Source organism: Bos grunniens, chromosome 20, assembly GCF_055505025.1.
Source record: "Bos grunniens cultivar Pamir isolate PY7600 chromosome 20, Bosgru_T2T1.0, whole genome shotgun sequence".
NCBI lineage: Eukaryota > Metazoa > Chordata > Mammalia > Artiodactyla > Bovidae > Bos > Bos grunniens.
The window spans coordinates 17,972,245-17,995,778 of NC_141184.1; the positions used below are offsets into that span (position 1 = coordinate 17,972,245).

At 35.1% G+C, this 23,534-nt stretch overlaps 1 protein-coding gene across 11 annotated transcripts in view; it reads right to left on the reverse strand.

Annotated features, from left to right (window-relative positions):
• The window catches only part of CDH18 (cadherin 18), a 1,278,664-nt gene that overhangs the window by 31,260 nt on the left and 1,223,870 nt on the right, over window positions 1–23,534 (reverse strand). For all 11 annotated transcript variants that reach the window (XM_086362510.1, XM_086362508.1, XM_086362509.1 and 8 more), the window contains one exon: window positions 9,463–9,580. In XM_086362510.1, the coding sequence (XP_086218636.1) occupies window positions 9,463–9,580 (118 nt within the window). The remainder of the gene's footprint in view (window positions 1–9,462; window positions 9,581–23,534) is intronic.

The window sequence follows — 23,534 nt, forward strand, 5'->3', positions numbered from 1 at the left end:
GCATAAACGGATTGCCATGATATTGAATGATTTGCCTTGGAATGAATATAGATCATTTTGTCATTTTTGAGACTGCATCCAAGTACTGAATTTTGGACTCTCTTGTTGATCATGATGGCTACTCCATTTCTTCTAAGGGATTCCTGCCCACAGTAACAGATATAATGGTCATCTGAGTTAAATTCACCCATTCCAGTCCATCTTAGTTTGCAGATTCCTAAAATCTCTATGTTCACTCTTGCCATCTCCTGTTTGACCACTTCCAATTTGCCTTGATTCATGGACCTAACAATCCAGGTTCCTATGCAAGATTGCTTTTTACAGCATCAGACCTTGCTTCTATCACCAGTCACATCAACAACTGGGTGTTGCTTTTGCTTTGACTCCATCTATTTATTCTTTTTTGGAGTCATTTCTCCACTGATCTCCAGTAGCAAATTGGGCACCTAATGAACCGGGGAATTCATCTTTCAGTGTCCTATCTTTTTTCCTTTTCATATGGTTCATGGGGTTCTTAAGGCAAGAATACTGAAGTGGTTTGCCATTCCCTTCTCCAGTGGACCACATTTTGTCAGAACTCTCCACCATTTCCTGCCCATCTTAGGTGGCCCTACATGACATAGCTCATAGTTTCACTGAGTTAGACAAGGCTGTGGTCCATGTGATTAAATTAGTTAGTTCTCTGTTATTGTGCTTTTCAGTCTGTCTGCCCTCTGATAGAGAATGATAAGAGGCTTATGGAGCAGCAAGCAGTGGCTGCGAGGCGCTGGACAGCCCCTGTGGAGATACCCCATGTCCAAAGTCAGAGAAACCCCAGTAAGAAGGTAGGCACTGGAGTGGCTGTGAGGAGATACCCCATGTCCAAGGGTAAAGGAGAAGCCCCAGCAAGATGGTAGGAGGGGCGAATTCGCCTTTAAAATCAAACCCCATTTCCACCAGAGATGCTCAGAGGGTTCAAACAAACCTTGTGAACACCAGGACTGAGAGATCCCCACAGAGACAGACAGAACTGTGTTTGAGCATCTCTTATGGATGTATGGGTTGTTGGAGGTATGGTCTGCTGCAGGCCAGAGGCCCTGGGTGCAGCAGACTTGGGTATGGCATAAGCCCTCTTGGAGGAGGTTGCCATTACCCCACCATAGAGCTCCCAGTATTTACACAGGCCTGCGAAATAGACTCTCGGCGGGCAAAACAGAACCTTGTGCACCAGGACCCAGAAGAAAGGAGCAGTGACCCCACAGGAGACTGCCCCGGACTTGCCTGTGGGTGTCCAGGAGTCTCCGGGGGAGGCGTGGGTCAGTAGTGGCCTGCTGCAGGATTGGGGGCACTGAGTGTAGCAGTACATGCATGGGATCTTTTGAGGGAGGTCACCATTATCTTCATTACCTCCACCATAGTTTGGCCCCAGGTAAATAGCAGGGAGGAAACACAGCTCCACCCATCAACAGGAAATTAATTAACGATTTACTGAGCATGGCCCCGCCAATCAGAACAAGACCCAGTTTCTCCCTCAGTCAGTCTCTCCCACCAGGAAGCTTCCATAAACCTCTTATGTACAGGCATGCCCCCTTTAATCTTGCTTTGCTTTACTGTGTTTTGCAGACACTGTGTTTGTTTAAAAAATTGAAGTTTTTCAACAACTTGTGTCACACAAGTCTATTGGCACTATTTTTCCAACAGCCTTTGCTCACTTCCGGTCTCTGTGTCACATTTGAGTAATTCTCACAATATTTCAAACTTTTTCATTATTAGTATATTTGTTATGGTGATCTGTGATCAGGGGTCTTTGATGTTACTATTGCAAAAAATAGTATGACTCACTAATTACTCAGATGGTGATTATTGCTTTTAGCAATAAAATATTTTAATTAAATTATGCATATTTTTAGACCTAACATTATTTCATACTTAACAGATTAAAATGTACACACCACTTTTATATGCATTGGAAAAAATCATGGGACTCATTTTATTATAATTGATTTATTATGGTGGATAGGAACTAAACCCATGATGTCTCTGTGGTTCACCAGTAATAATGTCCCTCTCTAATTGTTCATCCAATAAAATGACAAACTCTCTCTGAAGAAATTTATTACCATTTCACATTCTTCCAGGCAGGAATATTATTAAGTTATCTGTCTTATCTTGCAGTTCAGCTTTCATTGTGGTCAAGGGCAGAGGCCGAGAGTTTCTCAAGCTCTCTCTTTATGGATGAATTTAAAACATAAGAGCAGGAATTTAAAGTTGAGGAAAAGGAAAAAATAAAACAAACAAGTCCAAGGTATCAGTTACTGAAATCATCCAAAAATCTCTAGAACAAAGGGAAATGGGGGAGTTGGCTTTTCACCTACCAGCAGCTGGCAACCTGTTTAGTCAAGACTTCCATCTTTGAAATGGGTGCCTCTTTGAAGTGGATTCTATCAATCAATCAAATTTTAGTCAGTTGCGTTCCAAAAAGAAATTTAAAAAAAGAAAGAAAAGCCAGCAGTCAGGGCTCATATTGCCTTCACATTTTTACAATTGAAGAAGGAAATGGCAAGCCACTCTAGTACTCTTGCCTGGAGAATCCCATGGACAGAGGAGTCTGGTGGGCTATAGTCCATGGGGTCCCAAAGAGTCTGACAGGACTAGGGGGCTAAAACTTTCACTTTAGAGGAAATAAGGGATTATTCCTTGAGTCACATTTTGCTCAAGGCAGCAAGAGTCGTATCAAGGCAAATACATCCGTTCAAAAAGAAAGTGATCCAAATACTTACTGCTTTAGTTGGCAGCCATTTCTTACATACATAAATAGAGATGTAAATCTTTACCATCTTATAATATTTCAATACCTAGAGGGATATGTCCTCTTTCTCCTTCCTTTAACTTTATACTTCCTTCATCTTCCTTTACTACAGTTTTGCTTTTTCTCAGCCCATTACTGTTTGCATTTTATTCACAGATTATTAATTTCAGGTTATGATAAAAATTACACTTGTGTATGTTAATTGCTCAGTAGTGTCTGACTCTTTGAGATCCCATAGACTGTAGTTCATCAGGCTCTTCTGTCCATGGAGTTCTCCATGAAGAATACTGGAGTGGGTGGCCATAGCTTTCTCTGGGGATCTTCCTGGCCGAGGGATGGAGCCTGTGACTCCTGCATTCCAGGCAGACTGTGTACCTTCTGAGCCACGATGGAAGCCCCAGTTAAATTCAGTTTATGATAAGCTCAGTCAGTGTAGAATCTGTCTGCAATGGAGGAGACAGATTCAATCCCTGGGTCAGGGAATATACCCTGGAGAAGGAAATGGCAAACCACTCCAGTATTCTTGCCTTGAAAATCCCATGGACGCAGAAGCCTGGCAGGGTAGCCTGTAGAGTCCATGGGATGCAAGAGTCAGACATGACCTAGCGACTAAAACACTACTATATTTAATTTTCACATTAACATGGTAATTCTAGTGTTTTGATTTACTAATTGCATAAATACATTATTTTGCTGCTTTTTAAAAAAATATTTTCAGTAGCACTGCTTTTGATAATGGTGAACTTGGTCATTATTTATTGGACATTTTTCCTCATGATCTGAGAAGAATTTTGTTAATTTGTTTGACTTGTTTTTATCATTTTAAATTTACCAATGCTATTTATTCATATTTTTCATATAAGAAATCTAGACATTTGGGGCATTTATTTATGTTCCAAAATTTGTCATCAAGTCTTATTGTTTCTTAAGATGTTTCTGTGTTTGACTTTTCACAGAGGCAATTGCATCTCATTTGTTAACAATGATAATCTTGTGTTTTGTTTCTATTTATTATTGTTCTTTTGTTTTTGATTTATTTTTCTGGACTGAGAGGAACACTCAGTACAATGCTGATTAGCTAATTTCAATTAGTAGTGAGTGGTTGAAAGTATCCTAAGACGGAAATAACTGCCAGTTGAATGAACTCATAAGAAACTGCTAACTCTTAGAAATGCAAGGTAAATAAAGGAATGTGCTTTAAGAAAACAAGTTTGTGATTTGTTGTATTCTTCAGTTCAGTTCAGTCGCTCAGTCATGTCCGACTCTTTGTGACCCCATGAATCGCAGCACGCCAGGCCTCCCTGTCCATCAACAATTCCCCAGAGTTCACCCAAACTCATGTTCATCGAGTCCGTGATGCCATCCAGCCATCTCATCCTCTATCGTCCCCTTCTCCTCCTGCCCGCAATCCCTCCCAGCATCAGAGTCTTTTCCAATGAGTTAACTCTTCACATGAGGTGGCCAAAGTACTGGAGTTTCAGCTTCTTCTTCCAAAGAACACCCAGGACTGATATCCTTTAGAATGGACTGGTTGGATCTCCTTGCAGTCCAAAGAACTCTCAAGAGTCTTCTCCAACACCACAGTTCAAAAGCATCAATTATTTGGTGCTCAGCTTTCTTCACAGTCTAACTCTCACATCCATACATGACCGACCACTGGAAAAACCATAGCCTTGACTAGACGGAACTTTTTTGGCAAAGTAATGTCTCTGCTTTTGAATATGACGCTTACTTTCCTTCCAAGGAGAAAGTGTCTTTTAATTTCACGGCTGCAATCACCATCTGCAGTGATTTTTGGAGCCCCCCCAAATAAAGTCTGACACTGTTTCCACTGTTTCTCCATCTATTTCCCATGAAATGATGGGACCAGATGCCATGATCTTAGTTTTCTGAATGTTGAGCTTTAAACCAACTTTTTCACTCAGCAATAGCTAAATATTCTACCTTTTTATATAAACTTCCAATCACATTTTGAATTTGATATATCTCTTGTAAGCAGCATATAACACTATATTTTAAAAATAAAATATCTTTAAGAATGATATTTAATCTGAGTGTGACTATCATATATTTAAACTACTTTCTACACAAAATATTGTCATTGTGTCTATTTGAATGTTTTATTCTACTTTCTGGCCTCTGTTCTATTGATAAAATAAGATTTACCTTTTTTAAAAATTGCTTTGCTTTGGAAATTATAAATTCTTATTCTATTAATTTAGTGTTAACTCTTCAAATTTCTTTATGTTAGAAATCCAGTATCAATTATAAGCCTTTTTGGTCTATTATTTCTTGCAGAGATCATGAAGGCAAAGATTAATATAATATTTGTCAAAACATCAGTAGCTAAAAATAAAAATTTTATTTTTTTATACACTGGAAAATGACTTTACTTACTGTCTTCCCTTAATTCCTGATTGTTTACCACTGTTAACTAAATATAGAAAAGGTTGACAACGGAAATTTTTTTCCTTTAGCAATTTGATTATATAATTGCTATCATTTCTGTCAAATAGTTTTTCTAACAGGAATCTACTTTAGAGCTGAGCAAATTATTATTACTTTTAATGTATCCTCCCTTTTATTTTGATTAATATTTTTTATCTTTATTTTTGAGATTTAACACTTTTAAACTGGCATATTTAAGTACAGAATTTCTACTTCTTTTTGTTTTTCATGTTCATCATGAGGGTCTACATATTTTTAACTTTAAAAAACTGCTGTACAATTTAATCTATCTATATATTGCTTGTTGATGTAATTTATTCCTAATTCTTCTGAATATATTATATTCCATATCTAAGTGTTCTCACAATATTTTAAAATTTTGACCTATTTGAACTTTGCTTGAATTAATGGAATTCCATCTGGCTTGTTAAATCTCTCTTTGTGTCCAGTCTAAAAGTAATGCTATTAATTTTTTTCCTATTGTTCTTTCTTTTGGTCTGTGTGTGTGTTTGTATATATACATATATATTTACACATCATTAAATTTTAAATATATGGATAATGTATATATGCTTAGTGTGTGTATATATATAAATATCTAAATATAAATTTATAAATATAGCTTTTATACATTTTATATATTTAATACCTATATTTTAATATATATCGTATGTTTACATGATATATTGGAGAAGGAAATGGCAGCCAACTCTTGTTTTCTTGCCTGGAGAATCCCATGGACAGAGGAGCTGGATGGTCTATAGTCCATGGGGTTGTAAGAATCGGACATATCTTAGCAACTGAGCATGCATGCATGCATACATGATATATACATGTGCATAGTATATATAAAACAAGAGTTTAACATCTACTTATAGGTTTATACAGTTATGTATATAACACTAAATATATATTTTCATATAACTTTATATACTTTTTTAACTATGAGAAAACTATAGCTTTATTTTGATAAATATTTTGAAATTATATTTATGCAAACATTTAATTTCATTGTCTCATTTCATATAACTTCTTAGTCTTTTTCAAAAGATGTCACTTTTTAAAAATTTTTAAAATGCTAAACATTAAAAACATTAATATTCACTTTTTTCTGTTCATTTATATATTTTGCATTATTCAGAGTTAATTCATTTTCTCATTATCTTATTATCTATTGACTATCTTAATATTTTGATTTTTCAGGCTTATCAATATAATGTATTTCTCTGTGTCTAACTTTGGAAACAGCTTTTTCTCTGCAATAAATCTTGGCCATAAACAGTTTTGGAGACGCCACTAAACTGATGACTTTCTGATCACTCATCCTGGCTTGGAGGCTCTGTCTGCTTTCTGTTGTTCCTCTCTGTTATAAACAGTGGGCACAGAAAATAATGCTATTAATTTTTTCTTCTAGATTTTTCTGTGTTTTGATGGCATGTAAATGTCTACTAACTCACAGAATGCAATGCTCAAGCTGTAGGCTTAGATTTGGCAACTCTTACTTTCTTTGTTTTTGTTCTGAGAGCTGTTTATACACCCATGAATACATATGTGTGTGTGTGTGTGTGTATATATATATATATATATTCATTTTGGTATGGGTATTCCAAGACTCTTAAGAGTCCCTTGGACTGCCAGGAGATCAAATCAGTAAATCCTAAGGGAAGTCAACCCTGAATATTCATTGGAAGAACTGTCACTGAAGCTGAAGCTCCAATGCTTTGGACATATGATGCAAACAGCTGACTCATTGGAAAAGATCTAGTGCTGGGAAAGTTTGAGGGCAAGAGGAGAAGGGGAGACAGAGGATGAGATGGTTAGAGAGCATCACCTACTCAATGCACATGAAACTGAGCAAATTCCAGGACATAGTGGAGGACAAAGAAGCCTGACAGGCTACAGTCCATAGGTCACAAAGAGTTGGACATGACTTAGCTACTGTTCTGTCCGACTCTTTGTGACCCCATGGACTATACAGTCCATGAAATTCTCCAGGCCGGAACACTGGAGTTAATAGCTGTTCCCTTCTCCAGGGGATCTCCCCAATGCAGGGATCGGACCCAGGTCTCCCACATTGCAAGTGGATTCTTTACCAGCTGAGCCACAAGGGAAGCCCACAATAAACCCCATATTAAATTTCATCTTTATAAATTATTATCCATAACTGCTTTCTGTTTGGAGAAAAAGCCATCTTGACTGTAATCCTCTTACACACAGTGTCATTCATTCCCCAATGCTACAAAGTAAATAATTCAAACCACAACTTAATGGATTTAAGAATAGGTTGAGAGAAGTTAGGTGGTTTGTCTTATCTAGCATAAACAAAACTGTTCAAGCACATGTATTTATTGCTGTATTAGCATCTCTTTTTTTTTTCTTCAGAATCTTGTTGCTTTTTCTGTCCAAAATAAATTATTGGTGCTATTTATAATTTCATAAACTCCCAAATATGTTTAAATAAATTAAATCCATTTAAAAATAAGTTAAAACATTTTTACCCCTACACAACTGTCTGTAGGTATCACATACTTGATATAGCATAGATGATTTAAAACATTCATATACATGGTTAAAATAAATTTTAAAACATTTACATCGGCATTATAAACATTTCAAAAGTGTATATATATTTGAGTGGGATTTCTTCAGTTTGAGTTACTAGAACTGATAACATTGTTAAATAACGGAACTGTGGCCTTTTGAATATATCCATTAATTAAAATGAAAAATGTCAGATGTAATAATCTTGAGTAAAGGACTTTTAGTCACTAATGTGGGTTTAAACAAGTAATACTCTCTTATTTTTCTAAAATACTTTGGGAGTTATTTATATTAAATAGCTTGATTATAACACATCATTAAATCTAAGTCAATTTTTTTTATATCATCACATTAAAATTACTTTTAAAATGTATAATAAAATCTTATTAGAATGGAAAAATTCAACTGAAATATATATATGCTTTCTAAATATGGGTTTCTAAATATGGTAGATTTCAATCTACTAAGGCAGAAAGTTGAATGTTCTCTAAATATGCAATTATTTGAATATGGACAATATGCATTTATTTTTACATATTTAGCATAGTTAATTGTAATAAATACATTTGGGATTTTTGGGTGAGATGTACATATGTAAACAAATATACAATAGTCAATTAATATGATTTGTCATACACAAACATGGATAAATATGTATTGCCATAAGTAGAGCTGACCACAGGGATATTTTAAATGAGAACAACAAACAAGTTTGGTATTTTTGGATGAATTTTGCAACAGCCACATGCACAATTTAGTACCTCTATTATAATAATTTAAAGAAGCTTCGGATAATGAGTAAACTGTTCACTGGGTTGTCAGGGATTTCTTCTGAATTTGAAAATGCTCCATGAGGAATACAGAGAAGAAGTCAACTGTTTACTCCAAAATGTATGTGTCATTGTTTCTTTCACGGGATTCAGAGGCTATTGTTAAGTCTTAAATAATAGCATATTCAGATAAATGTGATCAAAAACATTTATGACAAGAAAGTTGATGCCAATCAGAACACTGTACATATTGAATAACTTGCTGCTTCCCTTCCATACAGAAGAATAGATTTTATCCAACAAGGGATTCTAAATCTTGGTAAATCTTCTCTACTTATTACGGTGTTATTTTTCCTCCACACAGTAGATAAGGTTAAACGAAAATAATTCAAAAAATTCCACAATGCTCTGTAATTATGCATATGTAACTACCCATATTTTAGAAAAATATTCATAATAACAAGAGGAAATATAATTTGTACATAACATCCTGATAGCCTGGCTAATGCAAGATGATTTCAAACATCGCATTTCCTTTCCTAAATCTCCCTAGGACATATTTTTCATTTTTCCTAATTTAAATTTTTTCTATCTCCTAGCAGTTATAGCAGCTCTCATAAACATGTTTGTCAGCTAAGATTTCTCTTAAAATTTGCCCAAGAGCATATTACATGTACGTTTCTGGTTTAAAGGGATGCTTCTGAATAAACTCAATGGAAGTTATTTGTACATATGGCTCAATTTTAAATACAAGCTATTCACAGATCATAACACATTAACGTCAAACTGACTTTGAATGTTGATTTGCAAGCTGTTCATGGGTATATCAGAATCAAGCAAAGCTGCTCAGTCCTACTCCATATCAAGTCAAAGCAGATACCAAAAAGATCAAAAAATATATGAATGCATGTTCACCTTCATTATCTTTCAGAGTGAAGTTTGGGTTTATAGACAGATGTTCATCAAGAAAGAAGTTAAACCTTGGTCCATTGGCAAAATCGTCTTTATCAGTGGCACTGATGGTATGAATAACCTAAAGAAAACACAAAATTAAGAGTAAATTTAATTTAGCTCTTTCCTTGATTTCAATTATAACATTTCAATATCCAACTTGAGTGTTTTCAAATGCTTATTCTAATGACAGAATTAACTAATTTGCTCTCCATTGCATTAGACTTTAAGAAATGTAGTATGGCATACCTTACAATCATTCACAATTTTTTTTTCCAGAATGCCACAAATATTTAATGTGTGTGTGTGTGTGTTTTCCTTTATTATCCACAGTATCTTGAGGCCAATTAGTTGTAAGGTTTTGTGTGAACACCTGTTTGGGGAGACATGAAGTATTGTTTGTAAAAATACAAATATCCCAGTGTTGATGTAGAACAGCCTTTCAGTACATGTTGGGCTCAGTCAGAAAACACAAAGGCACTAGAGTCATAATTTTTGTTTCAGGAGACCTCTGAGATCATGATCTAGACCCTGAATTTTAGAGAGGAAGACTCTGAGTCCCAAAAGGAATGTGATGTGCCTCAAATCTGTAAAATAGTGACAGAAGTAAAACTAAATCATGCAGAGCTTTATGATATATTTTTCATCCTGGTGTTTGAGAGAAAGCAATGCCAAAATTTGGACTTCATGTACTTTAAGGAACAGAGAAAGTTAGAATACATAAATTAAATATTCCAGGTAGCTTAAGAGCAATACACACATTCCAATATTTATACTCATCACAATCTTTAAAAACAATATTTGAAACGAATAAAATAATATTTTCCCTTTGAAAAAAAATGGTATCCTAAAGCTTAGGTATCCTCTTTATAGTGTTTCTGTAGAGAAACTGAAAACAGACAGAGGTGAAGAAGAGCCAGAAAAATAGCATTTTCTGCATGTGAAATATAGTACATACATTTCAAAAACTGACATGGTTACTAAGAATATTTTACCCATTTTCATTCACTCCATTTCAATATTTTACAAGTGAAACAAACCACCAGTATGCATCAGAGTTAAAAGATAAATTCCTTTCCAAGTACTGAGCCCATTAGTTTGCAAGGGAGAAGCGAAGAAATATCGAAGTAGTGAGAATGAGTGGTCAGGGCAAGTAGGACCAGAAGGGGATGTGCTTTCATGAAGTGAACATGAAGAAAGGGCCTCAAGATACAGACGTGATTAACTTCCTCCATATAGTCCCTCAGAGAAGGCAGTGGCACCCCACTCCAGTGTTCTTGCCTGGAGAATCCCAGGGATGGGGGAGCCTGGTGGGCTGCCGTCTATGGGGTCGCACAGAGTCGGACACGACTGAAGCAACTTAGCAGCAGCATATAGTCCCAAGGGTCACTCTTTACATTCTTTTCCATCACCACTCAGCCAGTATTCTCTCAGCAAGAGATCCTGGTAAAAGACCCCCAGCCCCTCAAACACACACACACACACACACACACACACACACACACACACACACACACATTCTATCCTTCTCTTCATTATTTCACTCCATATTACCATATCATTTATATATGAACTGAACATTTACATAATTGCTGAATTTTTTTCTCACTTAAAGTACAACTAGTCTCTGGACAGAATTTTGTTGTTGTTGTTATTGCCTTCTGACTATAAATAGAATAAATTGATGGATAATCAGAAGGAAACTTGATGACTTTTTTTTGAGTGCAGGAAAAGTTCTATAGTTTATTGTTGATGTTCGGTCCTGTCATGTCTGACTCTTTGCAATTCCACTGACTGTAGCACGCCAGGCTTTCCTGTCCTTCACCATCTCCCAGAGTTGCTCAAACTCATGTTCATTGAGTCAGGAGTGCCATCTCGTCCTCTGTTGCCCTCTTCTCCTCCTGCCCTCAATCTTTTCCAGCATCAGGTCTTTTTCAGTGAATTGGCTCTTTGCATCAGGTGGTCAACATATTGGAGCTTCAGTTTAAGCATCAGTCCTTCCAGTGAATGTTCAAGGTTGATTTCCTTTAGGATCGACTAGTTTGATCTCCTTGCTTACCAAGGGGTTCTCAAAAGTCTTATCCAGCACCACAATTAGAAAACATCAATTATTCAGTGCTCAGCCTACTTTATGGTAGAGCTCTCACATCCATACATGACTACTGGAAAAGCCATAGCTTTGACTATATGGACCTTTGTCCACAAAGTAATGTCTCTGTTTTTTTTTATTTTGTCTGCTTTTTAACATGCTGTGTAGGTTTGTCACGGTTTTTCTTCCGAGGAGCAAGCATCTTTTTTATTTTGTAGCTGCCGTTACATTCACTGTTCATACTGATTTTGGAGTCCAAGAAAATAAACTCAGTCACTGTTTCCATTGTTTCCCAATCTATTTGCCATAAAGTGATAGGACCGAATACCATGATGTTAGTTTTTTGAATGTTGAGTTTTAAGTCAGCTTTTTCACTCTTTTTCACCCTCATTAAGAGACTATTCCCTCTTTGCTTTCTGCCATTAGAGTGGTATCATCTGCATGTTTGAATTTACCGGTATTTCTCCTGGCAAGCTTACTTCCTGTTTGTGCTTCATCCAGTCCAGCATTTCACATGTTATATTCTGCATATAGGTTAAATAAGCAGGGTGACAATATACAGCCTTGATGTACTCCTTTTCCAATTTGGAACCAGTCCATTGTTCCATGTCCACTTCTAACTGTTTCTTCTTGACTGGCATACAGGTTTCTCAGGAGGCAGGTCAGGCGGTCTGGTATTTCCATCTCTTTAAGAATTTTTCACAGTCTGTTGTTATCCACACAGTTAAAGACTTTAGTGTAGTCAAGTTTAATTAGAATGTGCAGATTCTAAAAACACAATTGCAGTTTCTACATATTAGTTACTTAGTATCAGATGGAAATAAAATATCACATTTTCAGGGATAAGTAAGTAAAACAAATACAGTCAACCCTTCATATCCATGGTTCTGAGTCTGTGGACTCAACCACCATGGACTAAAAATGTTTCTTAAAAATTCAGAAACTTCCAAAAAGTGAAACTTGAAACTGCCATGCAGTGGCAACTATTTAAATGGTCTTTATGTTGTAGTTACAACTATTTACATGATATTTACATTGTATCATATATTGTAATTACCAGAGATGATTTTAAAATATATAGAAGGATGTGTGAAGTTTATATGCAAATACTACACCACTGATATAAAGGATTTGAGCATTTATGGATTTTGGTATCCCAGGGACAGAAGGGGGATGTTGGAACCAGTTTCCCACAGAAATTGTATAAATTTCTGTGGACAGCTGTGTAAATTTTTTGAGGGAAGAAATAAATATTTTCCCACCCCTATTTTTCATTCATTGTGATTCTCAAATGGGCAATATTATTTTCTCAATGATACCTCATAATATGCTGACATACTTGCAAGTTTATCTCTTATCTTAGAAAGCAATTTTGGAGGGGGTTGGTAAAGAACAATTAAATTAACTGAGCTATTATATGCTTATTGCTATCACTTCTTTGAAACAATTTTCTCCTTTCAAAGTTAATTTATAATTTATTTTAAATTTTCTTAATATTTTTACAAACATGACCCTATTCAATTTGTTAAACATTGGTATAATTCATATTCTATTATATTTACACTTTTTTTTCTATTAACTTTAAAATATAAATCTTCCCATTTTCTTGCAGGTAATTTCAAATCTCAGTTTACCAGAAAGTTCACATAGAGTACATATGTTTTCCTCAGAAAGGGATCAAGGTCTCATCTACATAATAAATGATAATTTGGTTCACATATTTTGTTTAAGAGTGAACCATACATCTTGAACTTTTGTAGAATTGTTGGACATGCATCTATACTTAAATATTTTTCCATAATACTTTTGAAAGATGCTTCCAAAAACCTAGTATGTTGGTCTTTTTTTAATCTACCACTCCTAGATATTCTCTTGATGAGAGAAGGCATATTTAATTTCTCTATTGGTTATTTTATTATTAACTTTTTCTCTGTCAATAGGAAATGGGATATTCATTTGTTTCCTTAGACATTTTTTAGAAAACATACTTGAAAGTTAAACATGTTTCTGATTTTTAGGAGATTTACACTTCTGGCAGATATCTAGATAGTTGCTATGTCACTTTTATCAATATTTTCTACACTTTTCTCAGACTTACTGATTTATCTACTCTGTTTAGTTTTTGTGCTCTCTGCTTGTGCAACTGGGTGGTGATGTATGATCCATAAAACTTTATTTTCTGACTCTCATACCTTCTAACGGAGAAGGCAATGGCACCCCACTCCAGTATCTTGCCTGGAAAATCCCATGGATGGAGGAGCCTGGTAGGCTGCAGACCATGGGGTCGCTAAGAGTGGGACACGACTGAGCGACTTCACTTTCTCTTCTCACTTTCATGCATTGGAGAAGGAAATGGCAACCCACTCGTGTTCTTGCCTGGAGAATCCCAGGGACAGGGGAGCCTGATAGGCTGCTGTCTATGGGGTCACACAGAATCGGACACGACTGAAGTTACTTAGCATAGCGTAGCATACCTTCTAACTGAACTCAAATGTTTTTTATCACTTGCACATTATGTATTAAGTGTGTAAAGTCTTTAATTACTTTGAAAGACCTGAGATTTACTCTAACAAAAGGAGAAAAACTCAAATTGATGAGTTGTATTTATAAATACTTACTAGAATTTTTTGATAATGCCCATGAATAAGGATACACTTTTGGTAGAAACTAATTAAAACCAATTTTATATTTCTTTTATTAAATGTATCCCCTTGTTTGGGCTTCTCTAGTGGTTTAGATGGCAAAAATTCTGCCTGCAATGCAAGTAGACCTAGGATCAATCCCTGGAGAAGGAAATGGCTAACCACTCCAGTATTCTTTCCTGAAGAATTCCATGGACAGAGGAGCCTGGTGGGCTATGGTCCATGGGGTCGCAAAGAGGTGGATATGACTGAGCAACAAACACTTCCACTTTCAATCCCCTTGTTTAAATATGTTTAAAGCATATTAAATCCATTACTTATAGAGTATTTTATTAGGAAAAATAGTGTCAGAAATTTATACAAATAACATAGTTTTCTATCTGGGAAATGTGCTAACTCCATCTAAGACTTAAAATGAAGAAAAAATTCTATGGAATGCATTGCATCTTCTTTAAAATTAATTGAGTTTGCTCTACAATATGATCTTAAATGATCATTGAAAATAATACCAACTTTTGTTACTTAGTTGAAGTTTAACTTTGACAAGTAGCTGGAGATTGATGCTTTTGAACTGTGGTGTTGGAGAAGACTCTTGAGAGTCTCTTGGACTGCAAGGAGATCCAACCAGTCCATTCTGAAAGAGATCAGCCCCAGGATTTCTTTGGAAGGAATGATGCTAAAGCTGAAACTCCAGTACTTTGGCCACCTCATGCAAAGAGTTGACTCATTGGAAAAGACTCTGATGCTGGGAGGGATTGGGGGCAAGAGGGGAAGGGGATGACAGAGGATGAGATGGCTGGATGGCATCACTGACTCGATGGACGTGAGTCTCAGTGAACTCCGGGAGTTGGTGATGGACAGGGAGGCCCGGTGTGCTGCAATTCATGGGGTCACAAAGAGTCGGACACAACTGAGGGACTGATCTGATCTGATCTGATCTGTACTATTAATAATTGGATATTTTGTGGGCAGAGGTTGGTGTTATGTAGTGAAATATTTTCTTTTATATGTTTTGTTTTCTAAGTTTACGTATAAAAAATACAGAGGAAAAATTCAATATGAATAAGACAGAAAGAATTCCCTTTGCTATTTTTCAAACTTCCTAGTTATTGGCACATCTTAAGTATTTTGAATTCACTCTACTTGAGAAGTGATTTAAAATTTCATGCATGCATGATTTTCCTTTAAAATTTTTTCATAAAAACATATGCAAAAGATTTTTTCCAGAGTAGGAAAATATATTAACTCAGAAGTTTATATTGATACCTGCACCAACCAGAACTCTACTATTACATGTGGTTTGAACCTCTGCTTTCAGAAAAGACCAGTCTCTGTCATAGCCACATGCTGCTATATTTAAATGCACAACATCCATAATAGAAGTGTTGGCAATTCTAAAAGTAATTGTCATAGAAAGAGGAACTGTTGCAATACAAATACGCTTAGGAAAACCTATTTCACAAATAATTATTTGAGTAGTTTCCTATTCCAACTCTGCCTCAAAATATACAGTTTCTCCAGAAATGGTATAACACTAAGATTAAATGAGCCAAAATCTGTAAAATTAAGTAACAGAAAGATTAAGACCATTTTTCTCTATAATGGGTTGCTCATAGAACTGAATGGGTAATGATTTGTTTAAATACAGGTGTAATAAACAATATGTAAACATGATGTTTTTATCCCCTCAATGAAAAATCTAAATTCATTTTGGTAAAAGACTTGGAAAAATCTCAGATACAAAAAAGAATATTTTCCTTATAGTGACAACTAAAATCATGTGATACTGTGATAGTAAAGACAGCAATTATATTAAATGTGAATATAGTGCTTAAAGAACGCAAAGTAATCACATAATCTAATTTAAATATATTAGAACATTATCCTTAATGGTGAAAAATTGAAAGCATTTCCCCTAAAGTCAGGAGCAAGACAAGGGTGCCCATTCTCACCACTACTATTCAACATAGTTTTGGAAGTTTTGGCCACAACAATCAGTCAGAAAAAGAAATAAATGGAATCCAGATTGGAAAAGAAGTAAAACTCTCACGGTTTACAGATGACATGATACTCTACATAGAAAATCCTAAAGATTCCACCAGAAAATTACTAGAGCTAGTCAATGAATATAGTAAAATCAATGAATATAATATTTGCAGGATATAAAATTAACAAAGAAATCTCTTGCATTCCTATACACTAACAATGAGAAAACAGAAAGAGAAATTAGGGAAACAATTCCATTCACCACTGCAATGAAAAGAATAAAATACTTAGGAATATATCTACCTAAAGAAAAAAGACCTATATATAGAAAACTATAAAACAATGATGAAAGAAATCAAAGAAGACACAAATAGATGGAGAAATATACCATGTTCATGGATTGGAAGAATCAATATAGTGAAAATGGGTATACTACCCAAAGCAATCTATAGATGCAATGCAATCCTTATCAAGCTACCAATGGTATTTTTCACAGAACTAGAACAAATAATCTCACAATTTATATGGAAATACAAAAAACCTCAAATAGCCAAAGCAATCTTGAGAAAGAAGAATGGAACTGGAGGAATCAACCTGGTGGAATTCAAGCTCTACTACAAAACCACAGTCATCAAGATGGTATGGTACTGGCACAAAGACAGAAGTATAGATCAGTGGAACAAAATAGAAAGCACAGAGATAAATCCACACACCTATGGACACCTTATCTTCAACAAATGAGGCAAGAATACACAATGGAGAAAAGATAATCTCTTTAACAAATGGTGCTGGGAAAACTGGTCAACCACTTGTAAAAGAATGAAACTAGAACACTTTCTAACACTATATACAAAAATAAACTCAAACTCGATTAAAGATCTAAACGTAAGACCAGAAACTATAAAACTCCTAGAGGAAAACATAGGCAAAACACCCTCTGACATAAATGACAACAGGATCATCTATGACCCACCTCCCAGAATATTGGAAATAAAAGCAAAACTAAACAAATGGGACCTAATTAAAATTAAAAGCTTCTGCACAACAAAGGAAACTATAAGCAAGGTGAAAAGACAGCCTTCAGAATGGGAGAAAATAATAGCAAATGAAGCAACTGACAAAGAATTAATCTCAAAAATATAAGAGCAACTCCTGCAGCTCAATTCCAGAAAAATAAAAGACCCAATCAAAAAATGGGCCAAAAGAACTAAACAGACATTTCTCAAAAAAAGACATACAGATGGCTAACAAACACATGAAAAGATGCTCAACATCACTCATTATCAGAGAAATGCAAATCAAAACCACAATGAGGTGCCATTTCATGCCAGTCAGAATGGCTGCTCTCCAAAAGTCTACAAGCAATAAATGCTGGAGAGGGTGTGGAGAAAAGGGAACCATTTCACACTGTTGGTGAGAATGCAAACTAGTACAGCCACTATGGAGAACAGTGTGGAGTTTCCTTAAAAAACTGGAAATAGAACTGCCTTATGACCCAGCAATTCCACTACTGGGAATACACACCAAGGAAACCAGAATTGAAAGAGACACGTGTACTCCAATGTTCATCGCAGCATTGTTTATAATAGCCAGGGCCTGGAAGCAACCTAGATGTCCATCAGCAGACAAATTGATAAGAAAGATGTGGCACATATACACACTGGAATATTACTCAGCCATTAAAAAGAATACATTTTAATCAGTTCTAATGAGGTGGATGAAACTGGAGCCTATTATACAGAGTGAAGTAAGCCAGAAAGAAAAACACCAATACAGTATCAGTTCAGTTCAGTTCAGTTCAGTCGCTCAGTGTGTCCAACTCTTTGCTACCCCATGAATCACAGCACGCCAGGCCTCCCTGTCCAACACCAACTCCCGGAGTTCACCCAAACTCATGTCCATCGAGTCGGTGATGCTATCCAGCCATCTCATCCTCTGTCATCCCCTTTTCCTCCTGCCCCCAATCCCTCCCAGCATCAGAGTCTTTTCCAGTGAGTCAACTCTTCGCATGAGGTGGCCAAAACACTGGAGTTTCAGCTTTTAATTGCTGCTGCTAAGTCGCTTCAGTCGTGTCCAACTCTGTGCGACCCCATAGACGGCAGCTCACCAGGTTCCCCGGTCCCTGGGATTCTCCAGGCAAGAACACTGGAGTGGGTTGCCATTTCCTTCTCCAATGCACGAAAGTGAAAAAATAAAGTGAAGTCACTCAGTCATATCCGACTCCTAGCGACCCCATGGACTGCAGCCTACCAGGCCCCTCCATCCATGGGATTTTCCAGGCAAGAGTACTGGAGTGGGTTGCCATTGCCTCTCCACCAGTACAGTATACTAACGTATATATATGGAATCTAGAAAGATGGTAACGATAACCCTGTATGCGAGATAGCAAAAGTGACACAGATGTAGAGAACAGTCTTTTGGAGTCTGTGGGAGAGGGAGAGGGTGGGATGATTTGGGAGAATGACATTGAAACATGTATATTACCATATGTGAAACGAATCGCCTGTCCAGGTTCCATGCATGAGACAGGGTGCTCGGTGCTGGTGCACTGGGATGACCCAGAGGGATGGTATGGGGAGGGAGGTGGGAGGGGGGTTCAGGACGGGGAACACATGTACACTCATGGCGGATTCAATGTATGGCAAAATCACTATAATATTGTTAAGTAATTAGCCTCCAATTAAAATAAATAAATTTATATTAAAAATATATATTAGAACTTTGGGGTTTCAAGCCTAGCAATTACTTCTCAAAAATAATAACAGTTATATTTTTTAAAAAAAGGCTTCCCAGGTGGTACTAGAGGTAGAGAATGTGACTGCCAATGCAGGAGACATGAGACACAGGTTCAGTCCCCAGGTTGGGAAGATCCCCTGGAGAAGGAAACGGCTACCCACTCCAGTATTCTTGCCTAGGAAATCCCATGGACAGAGGAGCCTGGTGGGCTACAGTTCATGGGGTCACAAACAATAGCAATGTAGTGGTATCATCACTACTATTAGTAGCACTGCTATTAATAATGAGTATTTAACTTTATCAAAAATTTTGTTTCATCTATCAAAATGAGTTTTAATTTTTCTCCTTTCCAATTTAAAGTATTACTTTTCCTGGATTCTCTTTGACAATATTTTGTTTATGATATTTCTATGTTCATGAAAGAGAATATAATTCAAATTATATCCTTACAAGTTTTGATTTCAAACTTTTGTTATCACTATAAAATGAGTAAAAAACTGATTGCCTTTTTTTTTTTTCCTTTTTGATACAGTATATTTTGATTATAATTCCATGGAAATATTTTCAATTTTTATTACTTTATTGGCTCATGCTTATTTAGAAATGACTTAAATTTTGGTGGAGTTTTTCTAGTAATATTTTTGAATTAGTATCTAACATTATTTTATTGTAATAAGATAAAGTCAAATATTGACAATTACTAAAACTTGCTTTGTGCTGCTGAATATGGAAGAAATTTGGTCAATATCTATGTAAAATTTTAACCAATGTAATTTAAATTTGTTCACTGCAATATTATGTATGTGTTAAACAGTAATGCTTGGTTAATTGTGGTGCTCAAATTTTTAGCTTATTTACTAACATTTTATGTTATTATTCTATCAATTTCTTGCAAAACCATACGAAAACTCACAATATAATAATGGACTTGTATATTTTTCTTTATTTTACTATACATTTTTACTTTATTTATTTTGAAGAAATTTTGATAAATATATAAAATTTAAAATTGTTTCTGTCTATTGCATTGACCCTTTTTATATCAATAAGTGTGCTTCTGTATATTACCAATATTTCCTTGGATAATTTGTATCTTTGTATGTGTGTATGTAGTTGGTGAGTATGTATGTGGCAATTATGCAAGTAATTTCTTGATTTTTCTTTCAAGCTTTTTACTATATTGACTATGGATCTCTTATAAACAACATTAAGTTGACATTTTTTCTTACCTATTATGAGAATAGATATTTTTAAAGTATTTTGGTTATGTCATTTTAATATAAATGCTGACATATACTTCTTTAAGTTTACATTATTTTATTTAATTTTTATTTTTCTCCATTACGAGAAACACTGGGCTGGATGAAGCACAAGCTGGAATCAAGATTGCCAGGAGAAATATCAATAATCTCAGATATGCAGATGACACCAACCTTATGGCAGAAAGCAAAGAAGAACTGAAAAGTCTCTTGATGAAAGTGAAAGAGGTGAGTGAAAAAGTTGGCTTAAAACTCAACATTCAGAAAACTAAGATCATAGCATCTGGTCCCATCATCCATGGCAAATAGATAGGGAAACAGTGGAAATAGTGACAGACTTTATTTTGGGGGTCTCGAAAAATCACTGTAGATTGTGACTGCACCCATGAAATTAAAAGACACTTGCTCCTTGGAAGAAAAGTTATGACCAAACTAAACAGCATATTAAAAAGCAGAGACATTACTTTGCCAACAAAGGTCTGTCTAGTCAAAGCTATGGTTTTAACAGTAATCATGTATGAATGTGAGAGTTGGACTATAAAGAAAGCTGAGAGCCAAAGTATTGATGCCTTTGAACTATGGTGTTGGAGAAGACTCTTGAGAGTCACCTGGATTGCAAGGAGATCCAACCAGTCCATCCTAAAGAAAATCAGTCCTGAATATTAATTAGAAGGACTGATGCTTAAGCTGAAACTCCAAAACCCTGGCTGCCTGATGCGAAGAACTCTCATTGAAAAGGACCCTGATGCTTGGAAAGATTGAAGGCAGGAGAAGTGGATAACAGAGAATGAGATGATTGGATGGCATCACTGACTCAATGGACATGAATTTGAGTAAACCCCAGGAGTTGGTGATGGACAGAGAGGCCTGGTGTGCTGCAGTCCATGGGGTCGCACAAAGTCAGACACGACTGAGCCACTAAACTGAACTGAACTCATTCTATATTTATTATCTTATTTATTATTTTTTAATTACCATGATTCTACCTAGCTATTATAATTTTATGTACTAAACCTTTCCCTTTTATTTTGCTATCTTGTGTTAAAAGACAAAACTATATCTTAAGGGCAAATATGAAAATTTGTAACTTTAACTTTAGCTTTAAAAATTTAAAGCTTTAAAAATTTCACAGAATTTTCTGGGTTGTTTTGGAAATATTAAATTGGTTATATATTTTATTAGGATTACATCTTAGTTTTTAATATGCCCTTCTATAATCCTTTAAAATAGATCCTATATAAAAATAATTTCCCTGTATCTTTGTAGTGTAAAATATAAAGAAATTAAAATAAAGCCACATGCAACAGTATTGTCACTGTGTAAATTATTTAAATTAATTAATATTTTAATTAATATTAGTTCAGCTCAGTTGCTCAGTCGTGTCTGACTCTTTGCCACCCCATGGACTATAGCACGCCAGGCTTCCTTGTCCATCACCAACACCCAAAGCTTACTCAAACTCATGTCCATTTAGTGGGTGATGCCATCCAACCATCTCATCCTCTGTCATCCCCTTCTCCTCCCACCTTCAATCTTTCCAAGCATCAGGGTCTTTTCCAATAAGTCAGTTCTTTGCATCATGTGGCCAAAGTATTGGAGTTTCAGCTTCAACATCAGTCCTTCCAATGAATATTCAGGACTGATTTCCTTTAGGATGGAGTGGTTGGATCTTCTTGCTGTCCAAAGGACTCACAATAGTTTTCTCCAACAGCACAGTTCAAAAACATCAATTCTTCTGTGCTCAGCTTTCTTTATAGTCCAACTTTCACATCCATACATGACTACTGGTAAAACCATAGCTTTGACTAGATGGACATTTATTAGCAAAGTAATATCTCTGCTTTTCATGGTTGCAGAAATTAAAAAGTCACTTTTTGGAGCCCAAAAATATAAAGTCCATTTTTTCCCCATCTATTTGACATGAAGTGATGAGACCCGATGCCATGATCTTAGTTTTCTGAAAGCTGAGTTTTAAGTCAACTTTTTCACTCTCCTCTTCACTTTCATAAAGAGGCTCTTTAGTCCTTAAATTTTAATTAATGTAATAAAGGTCAAAAATAAAACTTTAAGATCACTTTATTTAGGAATATTTTAAATTATAATTTCTATTATGTTAGTTACACAGACTTTTACTATTTTGTCACTTAAATTAAAGTTATAGGTTTTCTACAATCTATTATAATTTAGTAGTTTATCAATTACCCCAAATGTAAAGAGTTTTACAGGGGCTATTCACTTATCAATAATTTAATGTTACCAATATAATTACAGATTGATTTGGTCTTTAAGAATTCTTGCTACTTCAAACTGCCAATTTGATTACCTGCCCTTCCCCCCCCCAAAAAAAAAAATCATTAGTATGTTTATTATGGTAAGAAACTTTCTTTCTCTCTCTCTCTCTTTTTTTTGGTCTAAATATGAACTTTTGTTATCTTTATTTTTGAGGAATATTTTTTGTAGGAAAATAATTTATGGTTGCCAGATATTATCTTCTGGCTCTTGGGAATTATCTTCCCCTAGGGAGGGATTTTATCTTCCTGATTAAATAATCAGCTTTTAAAATTGTCTTTTAGAAAGTTTTGAATATTCTTTTTATATTCTGCATGCTAATCCTTCATTGAATAAATGGTTTGGAAATATCTTTTTTTACTCTATGATTTTACTTCTCATCCTCTTAATGTTCTTTCAGAAAACAGAAATGTTTAATTTTGATCAAGTCAAATTTATTGACTTTTTGATTATGCTTTTGGTGTCATCTTAGGACCTCTGCCTGGCATTACATGCATTTTTCCTTAACAGTATAATGTCTCTTTTCACTTGATATTTTAAATTTTAAGTTTAACTTTATTTTTGAAATTTTATTTCAATTTATCTAGGTTAAGTTATTTTTATAAACAGTTGCTCAACTTTTTGTTTTTCTCTGTTTCTTGAATTCTTGATTTTATGTTTGCCAACAGTATGGAAAAATTTTCAGTCATGATTGCTTCAAATATTACTTCTGCCCAGTTTTCCTTTTTAATATCCTTCTGAGAATTGGTTAATTTTTATATTAGATCTGCATGTTCTATGTTTTTCTTATTCTGATTTATACTTTTTACCTTCTTGTCTTTCCATTCTTTAACATGAATATTTTAATCGAATCTAATTTGCAGTTCTCTACTTTCACTATTTTCTTATCAGCTATGTCTAATCTGATGCTAGTAAAAATTGAAATCCCATGTTAAATGACTTTTTTTTAATCTAAATTTTCTATTTGAATATTTAACATTTTCCTCTTCAATTGTATTTGTATAATATATGCTAAGAAAATAATTTTAGAGTGTG